This window comes from Heterocephalus glaber, unplaced genomic scaffold, assembly GCF_053883595.1.
Source record: "Heterocephalus glaber isolate CG9 unplaced genomic scaffold, H.glaber_assembly_v1.0 deba00001572, whole genome shotgun sequence".
Lineage (NCBI taxonomy): Eukaryota > Metazoa > Chordata > Mammalia > Rodentia > Bathyergidae > Heterocephalus > Heterocephalus glaber.
This window is the reverse complement of record NW_028258357.1, coordinates 16,696,560-16,715,300: the sequence shown is the minus strand read 5'-3', so window position 1 is coordinate 16,715,300 and position 18,741 is coordinate 16,696,560. Positions and strand designations below refer to the sequence as shown.

General features: G+C 50.3%; 2 protein-coding genes across 33 annotated transcripts in view; one reads left to right on the top strand and one right to left on the bottom strand.

The window, feature by feature from the left end:
- Window positions 1-16,025, top strand: part of Anks1b (ankyrin repeat and sterile alpha motif domain containing 1B) — a 1,083,815-nt gene extending 1,067,790 nt beyond the window's left edge. For 20 of the 30 annotated variants that reach the window (XM_087192833.1, XM_087192825.1, XM_087192828.1 and 17 more), the window contains 2 exons: window positions 10,947-11,114; window positions 14,185-16,025. In XM_087192833.1, the coding sequence (XP_087048959.1) occupies window positions 10,947-11,114; window positions 14,185-14,295 (279 nt within the window). In that variant the 3' untranslated portion in view covers window positions 14,296-16,025. Of the gene's footprint in view, window positions 1-10,946; window positions 11,115-14,168 lie in introns of all 30 variants that reach the window. The other 10 variants (XM_087192832.1, XM_087192829.1, XM_087192820.1 and 7 more) reach the window with 2 other exon arrangements.
- On the bottom strand, window positions 973-14,188 carry LOC101718089 (uncharacterized). 3 transcript variants are annotated; one of them, XR_015443639.1, is made up of 4 exons: window positions 11,702-14,188; window positions 10,004-10,195; window positions 8,409-8,829; window positions 973-8,179 (listed from the first exon to the last, which is right to left on the bottom strand). XR_015443639.1 is itself a non-coding variant. In XM_087192849.1 (4 exons), exons 1-3 carry the CDS (start codon window positions 11,901-11,903, stop codon window positions 8,597-8,599), a joined length of 627 nt encoding a protein of 208 aa, XP_087048975.1. In that variant the 5' UTR covers window positions 11,904-14,188; the 3' UTR covers window positions 973-8,179; window positions 8,554-8,596. The 3 variants fall into 3 exon arrangements, 2 of the variants coding, with proteins under 2 accessions (XP_087048975.1, XP_087048976.1); XM_087192849.1 differs by having other exon boundaries at window positions 8,554-8,829; XM_087192850.1 differs by having other exon boundaries at window positions 973-1,259; window positions 8,554-8,829.
- Window positions 16,026-18,741: the final 2,716 nt, after the last annotated feature.

The following is an 18,741-nucleotide window of genomic DNA, read 5'->3' as shown; positions in this document are numbered from 1 at the left end:
GCAGCTCTGAAAGTCCTCTATCATGAGTGTCTTTAGTTGCACTGATGTGGCTGCCTGGATGTCCTAAATTAATTCAAAACGTTTGTAGCAATTTCTGTCCAAAGAAAATATTGCAACATGCCTTATCCACCTTATTCCTGGATCTGGCACCATGTGCTTTATGGCTCTCAGAGTCAAAATGACCATGAAAGGTAAACATTTTCAGTGGATTCAGGACATCAAGGCAGCCACAACAGTACACGTAAAGAGACTTGCAAAAGAGGACTTTGAGAACTGCTTCAGAAAGTGGCAAAAACAATGGATTAAGTGCATTCAGAGTGAATGGAAGTATTTTGTAAAGGGTTAATGTGCAAAGTGTCTTTTACTGTCGTAAATTATTTAAAATTTAAATATTCACTGTATGTTTTGATCATACCTCATACTTGTGACAGTTTTTTAGGAAATAATGACAGTTTTTTAAAGTCTGTACATGTTCAGTACAGGTGCACTATTTTCCTAGGAATTTTTAACCTGATATTGTCTCTACGGATGCAAGAGCCACCAGTGAAAGAAGCTGACTATATTCACTATGACCCTTCCAAAATAACCGGAAAGCAAGTGTCATGTTTGAGGGTGTGGTCTTTAGAATCAGCTTGGTTGTGAAACCCAAACTGGCTTTCCTTAGCTTCGTAGTGTGGGCAGTAAGGCCTCTAATCCTCAGTATCCTTGACTGCAAAACAGAGATACTGATGGTACTCACCTCCTATGGTCGCTCTAAGGATTACATGAGGTGGCGCATGCTCCGTTTCCAAAATGTGGTGTGCAGTAACTATTAGCTGCTGAGGGTTGGGACAATAGGAAAAGCAGCTACAGTGACGTAGTCTTGTCATCAGACCCTGGGTGAAGATTCACATCCCAGGCTTTGGTTTACAACATTTAAATTTGCTCCTGCAGTTTTCCTCTTCTGAAGGGAAAAGCGAAATTCCATGTGACTGCATTCCTAGATTTATTGCATGTCTATCATGAGTCAGGCACAGGTCGCTGATCTCCACAAGCTCATAGTCCAGTTGGAGAAAGAGGGACTTAGAAAGATACTCCCAGCACAACCATATCTATGATATCTGGAGTCGTGCCAGCACCCAGCAGGGCTGGGACACCCAGAACAGGGAGGCGCAGATAACAGCTGGAGGTTTAGTTTGTGTAAACATGTGGTGAGTCCAGCGGCACGACAACTCATTAATTCACTTCAGAAGGATGAGCTCCGGGCATTAGCTAGGCATCTGCAGTAAGCAAAAGAAATATCATTTCGTTTACAGTTGGCTGTCCCAGCCACGAATTCCACATCCCACCCAGTCGACCAACTGTGGATGGAAACTATTTAGGAGAAAATCTGCATCTGTACTGAACATGTACAGACTCTTTTTTTCTTGCCATTATTTCCTAAACAGCGCAACATAACAAGTATTTACACAGCATTTACATTTTGTTAAGTAATTTAGAGATTAAAACTAGACAGGAAGTTGAGCTCAGGTTATCTGGAAATACTACACCATTTTATAGGAGACTTGAGCAGCCATGGATTTTTGTTTCCTGGGATACCAAGGGATAAATCTACTTGTTTACTAAACCAAGAAAATGGACTCGCCTATTTCAGAAAGATTTTTAGTACAAGGGTTACATTAGAAAGAGCTTGAATTTGGCAAGCACCCCATTTCCAAGGCCTTCCAAGTTGGCAGAACATTTACTGTAACTTCTAATCAGAGCTTTCTCTGTTGAAGAGGAGAAAGGGGTTGAAATCTGGCATTTTATCCCGTTCACCCCTTCTGCAAATCCTTGCCAAGTAACAGGATGAAGACTTCTCTGCTGGCAGGCCCATCTCTCTGGGATCGGTGTCAGAAGCCTGCAGCCATGGCACCTTAGACAGCGGTTCTGAGGCAGGTGACCACGGGCCACAGTGTGCAGCCCCCATGGAAAACCTGGACTGTTACAGGAAAGCAGGTTGCGACTTAGTAAGCAGGCCAGGCTCCTGTACGTGGGGCCAGGTGTGATGTTTCACCTTCACAGCTATGGCAGAATGTGCTGCCACCTTCCAAAGGACATTTCTAAAGATGTATAAAGGAGCCCATTCATGATACGGCCTGATGTGAAAAAGCAGCTTAGGAAACTGCACATGAAGTATGATTCTAATTCTGTGTTTAGGTTCACATCTATAAATATTCAGGGAGCATATGAAAGTATATGTGTGCATATACAAATGTAAAAAGAAAATGCACCAAAATAGCTGATATCACAGCTATATACCAACTGTGGTATTTTACAGGTGAATTTGATTTTCCTCTTTATTTTCAATATTTTGCACATGTACCCCTGTTATAATTGGGGGGAGTAATTGCATGATTCTTTTAGTTAGCTGAATTTACCCCTAAAGTCAGTATCTGTGTGTTGGCCAAGTGACACATTGGTCCGGGCCCAGATGACCATCTTAGCAGAATTCCTTGTATTTATTTCTAAATGCAGAAGACTTGTAATTGGGCAGCATTTCTTTCTGTAATCAATGAATGTTCATTTCTGGCTGGAACTTGAGAGAGCTAAGTATCGGTAGAGCTAAAGAGATGTCAATGGATTCTAGAATATGCCCAGAATATTGAAGTTATTTTTACCTGAAGACGTGGGTGAAGCCAGTTGTAAATAAGGCTTACTCCAGCTCTTAAAAAACAACAAGTACAAGCAAAATGCAGCCCAGAGAGAGATGTGCCTTCTTTCTAGAGACCCCACCAAGGACCCAAACTGAAAACACTTTTCCCTGTCATCAGGCCCACAGTGACATTGCTGACATTTGTCCTGCATTTGTTCACGGGGCCTGCTTGTGAGAGAGGAGATGCAAGGAAGGAGTTGGCTCTGGCCATCCACGATCACCCTTACTTGTCCCTAAGGTACAAGTCCTCTATCCTAGGGACCTGCTAGGCAGTTTCCTTCTTCCCTTGATCAACAAACACTGTTGGGCACTGCACATGCTAAGCCCTGCACATGCAAAGCCCAAGGGGACCTAAGCCCTCCAAAGGCTCAGTCCACTGGGGAACCAGACCTATAAAGAGAAAATCATGATAAACGCCGAGCAGTGAGCAGAGCCATGCCCAAGGAGGAGGGTTTCATACTTAGTCTGGGGGCCAAGAAAAGGGATTCAAAGGCGGCTCTCGGAGGACCTGAGTGAGTCTGATGCCTGGTGAGTCTTCAGATAACTCACCAGGCAAAGTTGGATGAGGAAAGGATGTGTTACCAAGACAAAAGCCATTCTGTAGTAGCAAAATGCTCAGCCATTTGGAACAGTTTTGGGGCGTGATGTTTAGAGTGAGGGCATCTCTGAGATGGAGGCCAGCCTAGGTCATTTCCTCAGAAAGCGCTAGATGGTGGGCTGGTGAGTCCTGCAGTCAGCCCCTTAGTAAAGTGCTCCTGTCCAGCATCACACCCAGTGTCCATGCTTCTCCAGGCAGCTGTAGTCTGTCTTTTACCATCAAGTGAATCTATATCTTCCTGGTAAAGACTGAAATCCTGGACCCCCAGGTGAGGAGGGACCAAAATGTTTCCTGGACCAGACCTGTTCTTTGGTGCCATCTCCTCAGTGGCAGTGACAGGTGCCATGGGCTGCCAACCTTGGTGGATTTTGGACACATAGGTGACCCAGGGACTTTGCTGCAGGTCCCTGGCCCTGATACACATTGTATAGAGACTCCTCAAAGCTCTTCATGACTCCTAGGTTTCTCTGTCCTGGGCTCCCAGTGAAGCACAGCCCTTTCTTTAAACACATTGGAGTCTGTACCTCTTCATGGCGAAGGCCTCTGCGGGCCCCAGGAAGTGGCCCTGCCAACCCTGGAGGCCATAGGATAGCCAGGTCTGGCCGGGAGCTTCCAGTGCTGTGGGACTTGCACATTTGTACCTTCCATTCTGGTCACCAAAATGTAGCCGTTGTTTTTTTAATGCTAATGGAAAGCGCTGCTGGGCAGGGCAAAATGATCTGCTTGTGAAAATCAGCCTCCCAGCTGGGCAGAAGGGCCTCTGTCCCTGTGCTGTCCTTTCCCCCTCTCTCAGCTGCTTCTTTTCTGTCATATCCATCAGATGATGTGGAGCCCAGGTCAGTCTTTTTGGCAGTAGGGGGCTAAACAAAGAAAGCCCTTGCATAAACGTTCAGATGGACCCATGGACACTCTGCATGCCTCATCCATTCCAAATGTAAGGCACTCTCCGTGACTAGGTAAAATAAAAAAGTCTGAAAATATAGACACACACATCTGAATTAAAAGTTCAGACTAAGAGGAGGATCCACACCGAAAGTGCTAGAACAATTCTAGCACTAATATTAGAGCTGACAAAAAAAATTAGAGCTGAAGCACAGATGCGGCTCTGAGCTTCCTGAAGGTCAAGGCAAATAGGGAAATGCAGTAATTATGGCTCCATAGTTCATGGACAGAAGAGTACAAGGTGTGGTCAGAAGCATCGTGTTTACTTTATTTTTTTTTTTTGGTTTTTTTGGTACCGGGGATCGAACTCGGGTCCTTGCGCTTGCGCAGCAGGTGTCAAAACCACTGAGCTAAATCCCTGGCCCCGTGTTTACATTTTTACAAGATACACTTGCCCCTCAGACTTCTCCTTGCTTCAAACACTCATCCCATCATTCTTGGCCACTCTCTCAAGCAGTTCTGGCGTCCTCTTTCGTGAGTGCTTTTAGCTAGGCTGTTTCGGCTGCCTCAGTGTCCCGAATTGATTCAAAACGTTTCCCTTTTGCTGCCATTTTGATTTGGGGGAAGAACCAGAAGTCGCAACAGGCTAGATCCAGTGAATAAGGTGAGGCAGACACACCATGTGTTTTTGTGAAACATTATGCTTTCCATTGGACGAAATTCAGCAGTGGCATTGACTGTATTTTTGATCACAGTTTAAAAAATCCTTCTCAATGAGGCCTTCTAGAACTAATGCAAAATGTGGCAAGAATAATGGGATTAAGTGTGTCCAAATTGAGGAGTATTTTGAGGGAAATTAATGGCAATGTGTCTTTGACTGTAATAATTTTTAAAAATTTAAACATTCATTGCATATTTTGACCACCCCTTGTCTGTCCCTTCCTCTCAGAAAACAATTCTCTGAGGAGCCTTAAATTGGAAAGAACATTTTTCCTGGGTCTTCATGAGTGGATACTGTGTCCGTGTCTTGGCCAGAATTCATAAGGTGCATCTTCAGTGCACAAGACTGCTTCTGAGGGGGCCCTCAGTGAATGTGGGGCAGGACACGGCAGATCTGAGGCAGCAGGAAAGGCAGAGTGGCCCCTTTGTTCAAGCACTAGCTGGCCTGAAGTCACACTGGGGTTTGGGTCCTGCCTCTGTGATGTAGTAGCAGTGTGAGTCGGTCAAGTTAATCAAATGCATGGATCCTGAGTCTCTCACCAGGCTGTAAGATGACAAATCCTACCCTTCAAGGTGTTGTGGGGGTGACATAGTCCACGGGAGGCCAGAGTCTGGTCCTGGGGCCTGGTGCGCAGCATTGAGTGACAGTTGCTGGGCTTTGTCATCGCCATGGAGGGAATGAAACTCACTTCAAATTCCCAGGCAGGCAGCCTTGGGCAGGATCGTCCCCCAAATGTTAGGGAGTAGACTGACTGCATGTCCACAAGCAAGTGTCCACCCGACATCATTTTCAAGTGGGCTGGGCAGAAGTTAGACTGTAGGAGGTTCAGCTCTCAGCTGTGGACCGGGAGTGAGGTCTCGGGGTTGCAGGTATCAGAAGAGTGGGGTGTTTCACAGTTCAGCCGAGCAGCTGTTAGACTGGTCTGCAGTGTGGAAAGTGAAGAGTCAAAACAAGATTCGTGGTCAAAAGTTTGGCAGCCTGCTGGGACGTGAGGGGGCCCATGCTGACCCCCATCACCAGGGCCTGCATCTTGCTGGAAAATTGCCCGGCCCCCTCGGCCAAAGAAAGAGGCACTCAGACGGCAAGTGAAAAGAAAGAATGAATATGAGATTACTTCTCTTATTTTTAATTGCCACCAAAGTAGAAAACTGTTATAAGATTATAATTTTCATTTAAATAAAGTTTAAAACATACAAAGAAGAATCACCCACAGTGAGAGTGTAGCTCAGTGGTAGAGGACTTGCCTAGCATGAGCAAGGATTTGAACCCCCAGCAGTAAAAAAAATGGAAGAGAGGAGAGAGAGACCCATAGTCTTAGTCCTCACTGATAACTACTGTTAACATTTTGATGTGTATCCCTGTTTCCTATGCACACATAAAGATCTCTTGAAACATGTTTGAATGCAAGCATATATTATTATGTGGTCTTTTAACCAATTTGTGGTGGGTTTGTTTGTTTTGAGACAGGGTCTCGCTGTGTAACCCAGGCAGTCCTTGAATTCATGGCAATCCTCCTGCCTCAGCCTCCCAAGGACTGGGACTACAGGCATGCACCACCACTCCTGGCCTAACCGGGTCTTTACAAAATGACTCAATTTTCATGTTAAATGGCTACCTACTATGTAGTATACTTAATCAGACCCCTGCTCATGAAGTTTTTACAAACTGCAGTGAGTATATTCCATTGATCTGAGCCTAAAAGTCTATCAAATTAAGAAAAAAGAATCCTAGTGATGCACAAGTGACTATAAATCAATTGCTTGAGTGGCCAGAGCTCTTCCTCGGGGACAGGTTGCCTGTGATGTGTGCTGCCATTTTTCCAATAGCAGAATGATGAATGTGCCGAATATGGGCCTAGTGACCCGGATGAGGACAGAGGGGCGACTCTGCCTCTCCCTGAGCCTCGGGGTGTCTTTCAGTGAGTCGCTGTCTGGATCTGTAGGCTGGACTCCAGCCAGGCACAGGGGAGCTCAGCACAGCTGGGTGAAGTCAAGCTGCAACCCTCTGCAAATCAGTTTGCATCCCCTGACCACCGTTACAGTCCCTCTGTAAAACAGGGTGGTTCCTTAGACTTCTCTTGCAGCATTTCTTAATCCAGAGATCAAAGTCCCTGGGGAAAAGGAGAGGAAGAGGAGATTTTGATGTGGCCCCGCTGCTCCCCATTCAGTTAGTGCTGCCTGCCTTTGTGGAAAGAAGCCGCTGCTGGAGCAGAGTGTTGATTCCAGCCCCGGGCACCCTCGGGATAGCCAGGAGCTGAGGATGCTGTGTTCATGGTCCTCGCAGGATGCAGGCAAACGGCATGGCCTTTAGCTGCCCTCAGCCAAGCCAAGATGGGGGATCATCCTGGGGCTTCCTTACTTCGTTTTCAGATTTTTAAGATTACCTAAGTCTCTGTTTTACCTCAAGTATAGCTTTACGTGGTCGCGAACACAGCTTGTTGGAATACTTGGTCTAGAAGCCCAGCTCAGCCAGGTGCTGGCATTGGGAGCAAGTTCTTTCTTTTGCATTTCTGGGATTAGTTTCTAACCTATAGCACAGAGATGCTACTAGGACTAAACAGAGTCCACGTAGAACACCGACTGCCCCTGGGGCAAGGCACATAGGAAATAAACGTTAGCTGCTATTGTCATTGGGTCAAATATTGTAATTAGCAAGTTTCAGTCCAGAATGGGGGCTACTGTACATGGAATTAGCCCCTATTTTGAGGTAAGAAAACCGGAGCTCAGAGTATGCTCTTTCTAGTAATCATTCTCAGCACCCAAATCAAACACGCACATACACACACCACCTTTTTCCATCAGTGGTCTATATGAGGTAGAAAGCACTTACTCAAGGCCACTTGCAGCCAGGCGTGATGGCTCACACCTGTAACCTCCACATTCTGGGAGGCTGAGGCAGGAGGATTATAAATTCAAGCCCAACCTGGGCATTTTAGCAATTTAACAAGACCCTGTCTCAAAATAAAAATAAAAAGGGCTGGGGATATAGCTCAGGGCAAAAGCCTTGGGTTCAATCTCCAGTACGGGGTGGGAGGCACCTGCCATAATCAATATAGAAAACTTGTGCTCGGGCCCGGGATTTAGCTCAGTGGTTTCGCCGCCTGCTGCGCAAACGCAAGGACCGGAGTTCGATGCCCGGTACCAAAAAAAAAAAGAAAAGAAAACTCGTGCTGGAAAACTGAAGGTGAATGGCGATCTTCCACTAGGCTACTTGAGGTCGGACACAGGCCCGCAGGTCATGACACTGGATGAGTGAGGTGGTGAATGCGGAGCAGAGTTTGGATTCACACTCGAGGTGGCAGTACCTGGAGAGGAGAGGTGGTGTGCCGATTTAAAAGGCGACTACAAGGGCCAGGGATTTAGCTCAGTGGTGCCGCCACCTGTCTCTCAAGTGCAAGGACCTGAGTTTGATCCCCCCACCCCACCCCCCCGGTACAAAAACTAAATTAATTAAATAAATAAAAGACCACTACCGCTCCGTGGTTTGGACCAGCGTACATGAAGGGTCACCTTCACACTACTGTGGTCACATACCTCAGTGTCCCCATGCAGGAGGACGCTGCTCATGGCAGCTCCGAGTCTGGCTTCTCCCCTTGGTGCTGGCCAGACGAGGGTCAGCCAGCCTTCCATAGCATCAGCATCAAGATCCTGCCCAGCAGGAATCAGGCTGGTCACGCACCTCTGCTCTTCTCAGTACGTGGGGCTCCCTCCACTGGGGTGTCTCAGCTGGCTGCAGATGCCAACCGCAGGTCTCCTCCATGCGCCCTCTGCCGGATGGCGCCTTCTCTCTGGCATCGGGGCCTGAGCTGGGGTGGTTGGACCTCTGTTCCTGTCCTTGTGCCCCACTCAGCCTGCTGGCATGCGACCTTGCGCTGGACCAACTTTCTGCACAGGACTGGCCTCCCACAGCGAGGGCTCCGAGAGACCTGGGCAGGGGCTTCGAGGCTCCTGACATCTGTGACAATGGGATTGTAATTCTGTTACTACTGGCCAATGTTATACCCTTAATGCAGAATCAAGCCCAGCTGCAGGATCACTTTCAGCTTTGTCCCTTGATGCCCTCCCCTCAGGATGGCAGCTGCCCTCCCATCGTCCTGAGGATCCTAAGAGGCTGGAAAATCGACCTAACATAAGGCTTCCTCGTCTGTGTGTGGGGGTCCCCAGGCTCCATTGGATGAGCACCTGTCCCCCAAAAGAACCCTGCTACTTGGGGACAGGCAGCATCGCACTCAACAGGCAGGTGTGTAACACAAACATCAAGGCTGCAGAACAGACAGAGGATAACAGCTCTTTACTGTACTCTGTGAAGCATTCTAAAACAAAACAAGATGTCAAGATAGAAGCCAAATCAGTAGGGGCCACTTGGCAGAAAACCTTCCAGTCCAGTCTCTGCACCACATTTTAAGTGGTTTCCTAATACCAGGAATGAATTTAAAAGCAAAGGGCAGAACTTCTAACCCATTATCTTGCAGACCTTTCAGCTTCCCGTAATTGCCATGTGAAAAATCTCACTGGCTCAAATGAGCAGCTCTGATTTCCACTGGAAGACATGGGAGCTGTATTTCAGGAACCTGTTCTAGGCTAGAGGGATTCACACTCTTCAAGCTGCATGGGTCAGTGTGGGTGGGTCCAGTTGCCCAGCCAAAGCTCAAGTGTCTGCCCAGTGTGCAGGACACAGAGACACCAGCCGTCTTCCACAGCAGCAAGCCAAGAGCTGTGACTTCATCCTGATGCCAGGGCAGCCGGAAGCCCCATCCACCTTCCCAGGGGACCCACGGAAGCTCGAGAGGCAAAGCTGACGATGGTGTGAGTGGACTCAGCCTGCCTTGTGCAGTGCTGGCCAGGGGGGCTGCCTCCCAGTCCTCCCCACACCGCTTGTTGGTGTGTTACTAATTTACTGGTCTGACTCATCCCTGGAGGGAAACAGCTCAGCACTCACAGAGGGGAAGTGACTGGCTGCTGTGTGAGGTGAGGCGCAGTACCTCCAGCACCAGGCATCGTATCCTGAGGGGCCAGCACTTCCTCACCGGCACTCAGAGGAGACCCACACGCCCTCTGTCAGCCACCTCTCCACTTCTGAAGGACTCTCCCAGCTGGTTTGAGACCATGACCGTGGGCCTGCCACTGACCTTCGATCCGGTGGGTCCAGAGCCTGTGGGCCTCTTCCGGTGTCTCCCCACCCATCTCACCCGGTTGCTTCTCCAGAAACGCAGGAGCTAGGCTGCCTGCGTGTGCAGAGGGTGCAGCGGGGAGGGACGGAGAAGGCATAGCTGCGATCTCCGCAGAAGCAGACTCAGCCACCTCCGTGAGTCTGAGAGGCACTGTGGAGACATGCATGGGATAAAGCTTTGGACAGGTGACGCCCTATAGAAGGCTGAGGGAAGGTCCGGGAGACCTTTCCTCCTGGGTGTGGCATGGTGTGGCATCCTGGCCAGGCAGACCTCCTGTCTCTGGCTGATTGGATGATAAAATATGGAGTGGGCCCCCTGGGAGAGCAGAGCCTCAAGAAGTAGATGGCTAATTGGCTGTCTCAGGCCCTGGGTGCAGCTCGATGCTGCCACTGAGAGAGTCCACACCAGCATGACTAATGCCTCTCCCCTCCGCCTAAATTAGATTTTGATTGCGTTTCGTTAATGTTCACTGAATCACAGATGTTTGAGGTAAAAAGACCCAAACTTCTCAGCATGCCTCCCGTGGAGTGTGTGGAACCCTCGCCATCCTCACAGGAGTGGCTGGGGCTCCCGGAACCCGGCCGAGACTCCAGCAGTAACCCCTTCCCTTCCAAATGCTCGCACTTCGGGGACTTGTGGGGTCCTGTGGGCTGTGTGGCCTTCTGTGTCCGGGTTAACTGAGGAGCCAGGTCCTTAGCATGGCTAGAAACTAGTGTGCTGCACCAGTGACTAAGGCCTGTGGAGACACCAAGTGGGACCTGGGGGTCAGGTTCTTCGCAGAGCCCCTGAATAGGCGGAGTACTTCAAGGCCCCTCGTACATCCCTCCCGCGGCCCTCAGCCGTGCCACCCATTCTGACTGGCATCGTCCCTGTAATAAATGCGTTCTCATTTTTCTTGCAGAATTTAGCCTACGAAATCATCTTAACCCTGGGACAGGCATTTGAAGTCGCTTACCAGCTTGCACTACAAGCAAGAAAGGGGGGGCATTCCTCCACACTTCCGGAAAGCTTTGAAAACAAGCCCTCCAAACCCATCCCCAAGCCCCGAGTCAGCATCCGAAAGTCCGTGGTAAGTAGAAAAAACAGAGGCGTCCTGAACACCTCCGGCAGGGGGCTGGGTCGGCTTCGCAGGCCCTGCAGGGTGTGGGTGCCATCTAGAATCCAGGGCCTCAATTCCACCTCCTTCCCCTTGCCTCCTCCTGGCATCGTCTCAGCAAGGTTCCTGCAGTCCAAGAGGACCCTCTCCCTGAACCCAGAAGTCCAGAGAAAATTCCACTTGCTCTGTCACCTGCAGCCACCAAGAGGGCGGGAGGGCACTGCCACTCTGGTGAATCTTAACCTGAAGCCCAGGGACAGTTGGAGCTGTGCTCCCTGAGGCCTCCGCTGCCAGCCCACCAGGGGACAAGGCCTCTGGCAAGCCCCTGGCCTCCAGATTTGCAGAGGCTCATGGTGATAATTCCCCGGTACACAGTGGCGGATGCTAGATGCCCGGGCCAGTTTGCATTGTGCAAGGCCTGGGTATCTCTGGCGGCAGCTGAGGCTTCCTGCCTGTCAGCAGGCGCAGCCCTCCCTCCCCCTCCTCCTCCTCCTCAGCATCTGCTTCCTACAGGACCCTCCCCTCCCACAGCCCTGCAGACATCCTGTCCCAGGGCTCACGTGACGCCGGAGCGGCCTCCTCTGGTAGTAGCAACACCTCCGAGCTGGAAGGTTCCCAGCAGGCCTCCCGTCTGCCTTGTTCGCCGGCTGCCATCCTCATCCTAGAAACCCCAACACTGGCACCGGCAGGACCCCCAGAATGCCTCGCCCGCTGAGCCCCGAATCCTCCCATATGGAGCTTTCTCCTCGCCACAGCTCCCATCCCGTGTCGGGAAGGAAGGAGAGGCGCTGGTCCCGCTTGCAGAGGCAGAGCACGCCCCTCGGTGACCACGTGGCTTCCGGTTCACAACCTTCCTCTCCGCCTCACTCCAGTCTCCATTCTTGGCAACTCCCACAGCCATAGGGACGCGCCCCGGGCCCTGGCCTCCCTGTCCCCTCATGGTCTTCCTCCAGCCCAGCCCCTCCTTCATGACTGGCCAGGGCCCGCATCCGCACCTCTGAACCCTCAGCTCCCGCCTCGGCCCCGCCCCAGCACTCGGGATTACACGGTCCACTTCTTGGCGAACTTCCCCCCTTCATTGTCTAACAGACGTCTGAAACTTGAATGTCCAGGTCAGAATTCTCAGTTTCCCCCACAGCTGCCTCTGTCTCCATCCTCCTGGCTCAGTAGATGACACAACTGTTCACCATGAGGCCAAAGCTAAACCCGTGTCTTCCCGCCCGTGCCGCCTCTCCAACCCCAGGCAAAGCCCGTTCACTCCACCCCGGAGCAACCCCTGGCCTGCCCACTGTCCTCCAGGCCCTTGTCACTCTCAGCCTGGGCTGCCACCACCTCCGGTGAAGCCCACTGCACACCTCCAGTGGACTCCCTTCCTCACGTGCAGAGATCGGTCGTGGCACCTGTGTCCCCAAAGCGGAACCTGTCTTCTCACCCCACTCCTGGACACCCAGGCCTCCCCTGCCTTGAATAGATAGTGTCCACTCCTTCCCGAGCTTCCCTCCACCTGGAATATCCTCCCCCTGGTTACTGTCATTCGGGCCTCGCTCCATGAAGAGACTTTTCCTGACCACCAGGCTGCGATGGTCACCATCACACTCAGCCACATTGCTCTCTTTTCATTCTGTATAGCATTTGTATTGATTGAGGGCTTTTAAACTTAGTGCTTGTTTATTTTGTTTTCCTCCACAAAAATACAAGCTCCATGTGCATGGGGGCTCTGTGTTGTCGCCCCCCCCCCCGGCCAGCCCCATAGTGATGCTCAGCCGGTATCCTGGGTGAAGACATGGGAACCTAAGGCTGATCCCCCAGATGTGTCCCAGTGCCCGGGAACGTGCGGGATGTTTGGGGAATTACGTCTTAGACTTCTCTTCTACATCCCTTCCCTGTGGGCTGGATGTGGCCCCTCCAGACCACTTCCGGAAGAGCCCAGGCGGCTCACAGGATATGCACCCCCAGCCTCGGAGGGGAGCAGGAGGGCAGGGTGGATATCCTTCTCACCTACCTCCCGCCTCGGTCTGGCCCCGTGTTCCACTCCGAGCCTGTGAAGTGCTCCCAGCGGCCTGCGGAGACAGCCAGCCCCGGGAAGGCAGGTGCCCGCCATCCGCAGCCCTCGGGTCGCTTCCAGGCGTACCGTGGGAGAGGCTTCCGAAACAGAAGCGCAGGCGCGGAAGGCTGAGGCCGCAGCTGGGGGACGGTCTACCCCCAGCTCTCCCTCGGGCTCCGGGCTCAGAAGCCCCCCCCCCCACAACCGCTCTGCCCCGTGCAAGGGACTGACACGAGGGCGAGGCGGGTGGGCCGAGGCTCAGTGGCTGGGTCCTGCTTTCCCCGCCACCCCTGCTGTCCCTGCGTGCCCACCATGCCCACTGCCCCGGACCCTGGGACCCTGGGCTCTCCTCGCTGTCGCACGGCCTGGGGTTTGTCAGCACGCATCCGCTGTGCGCCTGCTGTATGCCCAGTCACCAGAAGTCCCCAAGGTCGAGGGGGTGGCAGTGAGCACACAGAAGCCCACCTTCGGGGCGCACCCCATGGTGGGGGTGACGCCTCTGACCGTGGGGAAAAAAGCAGAAGAGCAGAGCTGAAAAGTCGGGGTGCTCTTTTGTGCGGGGAAACGGGCACAGCTTCTAGGAGAGGAGGTCACTTGGGCACCGGGCCAGAGTGACCCCGGGGGCACGAAGGCTTGCAGGAGCCGGGAGGACAGAGACCCGGAGCACAGCCTGGGTTTCAGGGACACTGAGGAGGCCCTGGGCGGGCCGCCGGGCGAGCGATGACTTCCGGTTCAGTCAGACAGGGTGGGAGGCGGAAGTCACCGGGCTCCTGCGCCTCCTGCAGGAGGCGCTGTCCCCTGCCCGGCCCCCCGCGCCCTCGGCCCAGCCTCCTGGACAGGGCGGATTGTCTGTTGGTCTGCCTTTCGTCCGTCCAACACCCTCCCAGCCCGCAGCGTCGCTGCGCAGCAGGTGCGCCCGGGGTGGGCGCGGTCCCCAGGTGAGTGCCGCGCGGCCCCGCACACTGCCGGATAACGGGCATCAGCCTTTCTGTTTTAAAGCAGATCGACCCGTCTGAGCAAAAGACTCTGGCCAACCTGCCGTGGATTGTGGAGCCGGGGCAGGAAGCCAAGAGGGGCATTAATACCAAGTATGAGACCACGATTTTCTGACCGCCGCCGTGCCGTCCCGCGGCGTCCCCCGGTGCCTTGCTCGCCAGGCAGCCCGGGGCAGGCTTTCCTTCGCGCCTGTCGCGTCGCCGCCCGCCGGGAGGAAGGCCGCTCCGCGCTCCCCTTCGGGTGGCCTGACCCGGCCCAAGGCCGCCGGCCGCTCCTGTGAGGCTCCTGGCGCCCGGCGACGGAATCGCGACCAAGACTTTGCAGCCGCGGCCTGAGGCGCAGGGCAGGGGTCCCCGAGTCCCCGCGTCCCGCCTCCCCGGAGTCTCTCCAGGGACTCGGGCCTGCTGGCCTTGCTTTAGTCCGGGGTGACGACCTTTTTGTACAAACAAAAAAGAAAAGTCAAGGGGATCTCTAATACTGCCTAAAAGTATCAAAATCTTGGGTTTCTTTTCACTGTTGGCAGCGTTAAAGGTACAATCAGAACAGAACCAACTCCCACCCCCAGAAAGCAGCTGTAAAATCATTGTGTCACTAGGTATCCTAACGCAGAGGGACAACCGCCACCCCATGATTGCCAGGAAATTGTTTCCAATTTCTATATTTGTGGATTTTATATATAATCAACTATGTCAGATGAAGAAAAAAGTCTTTAAATCTAACGATGGATTCAAAATTTTAAGTGATTTAAAACAAGAATTTATTATGCACAGAGAAAAATTGTGTCTTGTATTAAATATTTTTTATTAAAAGAATGTTTCGTTAATGCATTGATAAGAAAACTAGGCTAGTTGTGCGGGATGTTTCTGGTCTAATTTCAAAATAACTAAATTTCTACTGCAACTACCAGGAGGACTGGTCAAAGTTGTGGCAAGATCCTGAGTTTGTCCACCGGCAGGAGATCCGTGGGTTCACACCTGCAGAGATTCTGTGGAGTATTTTTTTTAATCTTCAGTGTTTTAAAGAACACATCAGAAAAAATAATCTAGGGCTCCTGCTGTCAAGATTTCTATCATGGAAACCTTGCTTGAGAAAGGTGTTAATAAAACTCTATTGCAAAAATTTTTTTCTAGAAAAAATAAATACAAAAAAAAGAAATTCCAAAGTAATAAAACTTTTCTTCGAACAGATAAAAAAGTTTGCTTACTATTTGATTAAATAAAATTTAATTACATTTCTTTAAGGTATTTTAATTTTTTTAACGTCTCTGTGGAGTATTTGTATGATACCATAATGTATATTTATGTAGAATCAAATTATATAAATAGTACTAATACCATTATAGAAAAAATAACATTTTAATGTATATTGTTCTAACCAATCATATTGTGAATCATTTTGAAGTTCATTATAGCGCTATTGATAAATTGTGGAACTGTCTTAATGTTTTTTTATTAACCAATATTATTTTAAACCTAACTTGAGGTTATCAGTTACATTCATCAGTTGGTGAGTTTTAAAGAATAACTACATTTTATTTCAAACTGACATGTGTATATGGTTTTAGTTCAGTGTTGAAGAATTTTAATACAATATTAAATTACTTGAACTGAACAGTTCTCTGTATATATGTTCCCTATTCCCTGTTGATATGTATGTAGTAAACTGAGAGTAAAATAACACTAAAATATGGTACCAAAAGGAAATTGTATAGGGGCAAAGTAGTAGCTTTGCTGAAACAGAAGCATATGTGTAAATAAGCTTGGGCTTCCAGTTATAAATTTTGTAATTTTTGTCATTATTTATATCATATAAAAAAGCACACAGAATAAACAAGTTGTACAGTCGCTGGAGCCTGCATCATCTGTGAGTTCCTCCGCCTTCCCCAGGACAGAGCCTGGGGCCCAGCCCCTCACCTTCCCAGCTCCAGGGTCTCTGCACTGGCCAAACTGTTGAGAAAATTTGCTCATTTCCAAGTTCAACCAGTCTAAGAAATGAACACTGCCCCTCTGAATTTGAGCCAGAAGCTTCCATTGTCTTTGTTTAAATATTAAAGTCAGCTGAAAGGAATTGCAAAAGCAGAAACTTTCCAGAGAAAGCCTCCCCCCTTCCCCTCCCCCTCGAGCTGCATCCCAGATGATGGGTGTGGGGAAACATCACCTACACCTTCATAGCGCTTTCATCTTTCCCAGAACGCTGCACCGGTTGCTGGGCAAAGTGACAGAAGCCGTGTCAGGGCCATGCTGGATTTCGTGGTCAGATTTTCATCGCATACCACGTGACTTTCAGAGAAGCTCTCCCTGCTGCCAGTCCTAATCTCTTACCCTGTGAAACCCACTCTAACGCAGTCTCAGGGTGCTCCCGCTTGATTGCAGAGGCCCCAAAGAGCTAAGCCAGCCGAGGTGGGGTGCTGTGGAAGGCAGCTCTCCTGAAGGAGCCCTTGGCTGGGGGCCCTGGGCTAGTTTCCCGCTTTGTTTGTGTCCAAGACTTCTGCAATCTTATTCGTTATCTGTGTATCACGTGGGTTCTGTATCTATCTGCCCACTTGGGGTTGTGTAAGGGTCTCACTGTGTGTTTAGTGTTGGAACCCGCGGGGTAGATCCATCCCTGGGCGAAGAAGCCCCAGGGGTGGGGCTGTCCCCCAGGCCGGGACGTGAGGCCTGCTGCAGGGACTAAAAGACCCTGATCCACTCTCCACCCCCACACCCTTAGGGACCTGAGCCCACGGAGGCTCCACAGGCAGCAGAGCGGAAGCCCCAGCCCAGGTCCAGAATGCTCCCAACTGTCTTGTGGGGAAACCCTGACACTTTGGGAACTGCAGCCACCGTAGGTGGGAGACAGAGCTCCCTGAACGCTATTACTTGAAAAAGGACTAGAATTTGCAAAAAATTACTCCCTTTTAATTTTTTCTTTTAAAGTTGTATTCAATGATAATTTTGGGTGAATGAAGCCTATGAAAATTATGCCTAGTCAGTTCATTAATAAGTCATAGAAGTGATTTTTCTCAAGACCAGATCTCAAGTTGGAATACTTGGGACTATTACCAGCACATCTAATGTTTAGATAAGATGGAGCGAGAGACAAAGCACATGGCCACATTCTCAAAAATCAGTAAAATTCACACTTGGACTCCAACCAACATTGCTTCTATTTCTACAAAAAAAATGAAAATTTGGTAAGAGGTCTATCTTCCAGAGAACTGGAATATAATGACCATGTTCAGAAATCTATACGGAGGGCCGGGGATTTAGCTCAGTGGTGCCGCTGCCTGCCTTGCAAGCACAAGGTCCTGAGTTTGATCCCCGGTACCAAAAAAAAAAAAGAAAGAAATTCAGTGTTTAAGAAATAAGTGTGGGGCCGGGGATTTAGCTCAGTGGTTTTGCCACCTGCTGTGCAAGTGCAAGGACCCAAGTGAGATTCTACATGGCTAAATATCATTACTTAGAAAGGGAATCGTGCATGTCTTAGTTACTTTCTCATTGCTGAGCACAATATCCGACACCCACAATGCTAAGGAGGAATGGTTTCTTTTGACTCAGACTTTGTAGAGGTATCAGTCCATGTCAGTTGGCTCCAAGGCAGGTTGACATGGCAGAGGACCCTGGCAGAGGAGAAACAGCTCATGGCATGGTGGGCAGGAAGCAGAGAGGGATCAAGGGAGGAGAAGGGAGACCCTTCCAGTCCACAGTGCAGTGAAGGGTTTGGAAACACGGCTAAAGGTAAATCCAAAATAAGAACATCTTCAAAGTCATCATATAAGCTAGGAGGCGATCTTCCCCAGCTGCTGAAAGCCAAGCCTTGTGACCTCTAGGATGGGCCTCATCGCCATGAAACCCGAGTCCTCCACTCTCAGTTCTGACACTCCTTGTTGTAGTAGCCCAGCCATCTGGGCCTTTCAAATAAAAAATTTTTTAAAGTAGCAGATTGCAGCCCCAGCTTTGTCACTGGTTACCTGTGTAGGGTTTAGTTTTTCCTCTACAAACTGGGGATTCCTGGTCTGCAAATCTACTCGACTCCTGGGAAGATAAAATGAGGGTTTGGCAGCACCTGGGATGAGCAGGCAGCAACTACTGGGGTGACGAATGTGGCCTCTGCCCAGCTCCCCGGGCAGCCACCTGGCACTGAGCAGAAATCTTCACCCTCCAGTCAGAGCAGCAGTCAGAGCGACAGCCCCAGATTTGGGCTCTGATATTCACTCATTACGGATTCCAGGCCTGGGTGATGGGGAACAACAGGGGCTGATTTCCTATTCATTTCCATGTGGTAAGCGGCATTCCCAGGGCCTGACCTCATAAATGCATTTACAGTGAACACCAGCGACTCATTCTCGAGTCATAATTGAAATGAACATTCCCCAAGTTTTAGTGTTCTCCCACCATCACTGACTCAGGAGGAAGTCATCACCGACTCAGGAGGAAGTCATCACCGAAGCCAAAGGATCTCAAAGGCTTGGTCTCTCTCTGACGAGTCCATTTTTGATCCTATTCTGCTGCCCCTTTATGAGAACACACAACAATTCTACAGCTAAGCCCATGCCCAGGAGCACCCGGTGCTCTAATTCCA

Excerpts from the sequence above, each read along its gene's own strand:
- LOC101718089 (XM_087192849.1), bottom strand. The coding sequence starts at position 11,903 with ATGGGAGCTGTGGCGAGGAGAAAGCTCCATATGGGAGGATTCGGGGCT. Across the intron at positions 10,196-11,701 it reads GGAGGCCGCTCCGGCGTCAC|TGCCTCTCAGACTCACGGAG; the intron begins GTGAGCCCTGGG and ends ATGTCTCCACAG. Across the intron at positions 8,830-10,003 it reads CTGGACCCACCGGATCGAAG|ATGTCAGGAGCCTCGAAGCC; the intron begins GTCAGTGGCAGG and ends CCATTGTCACAG.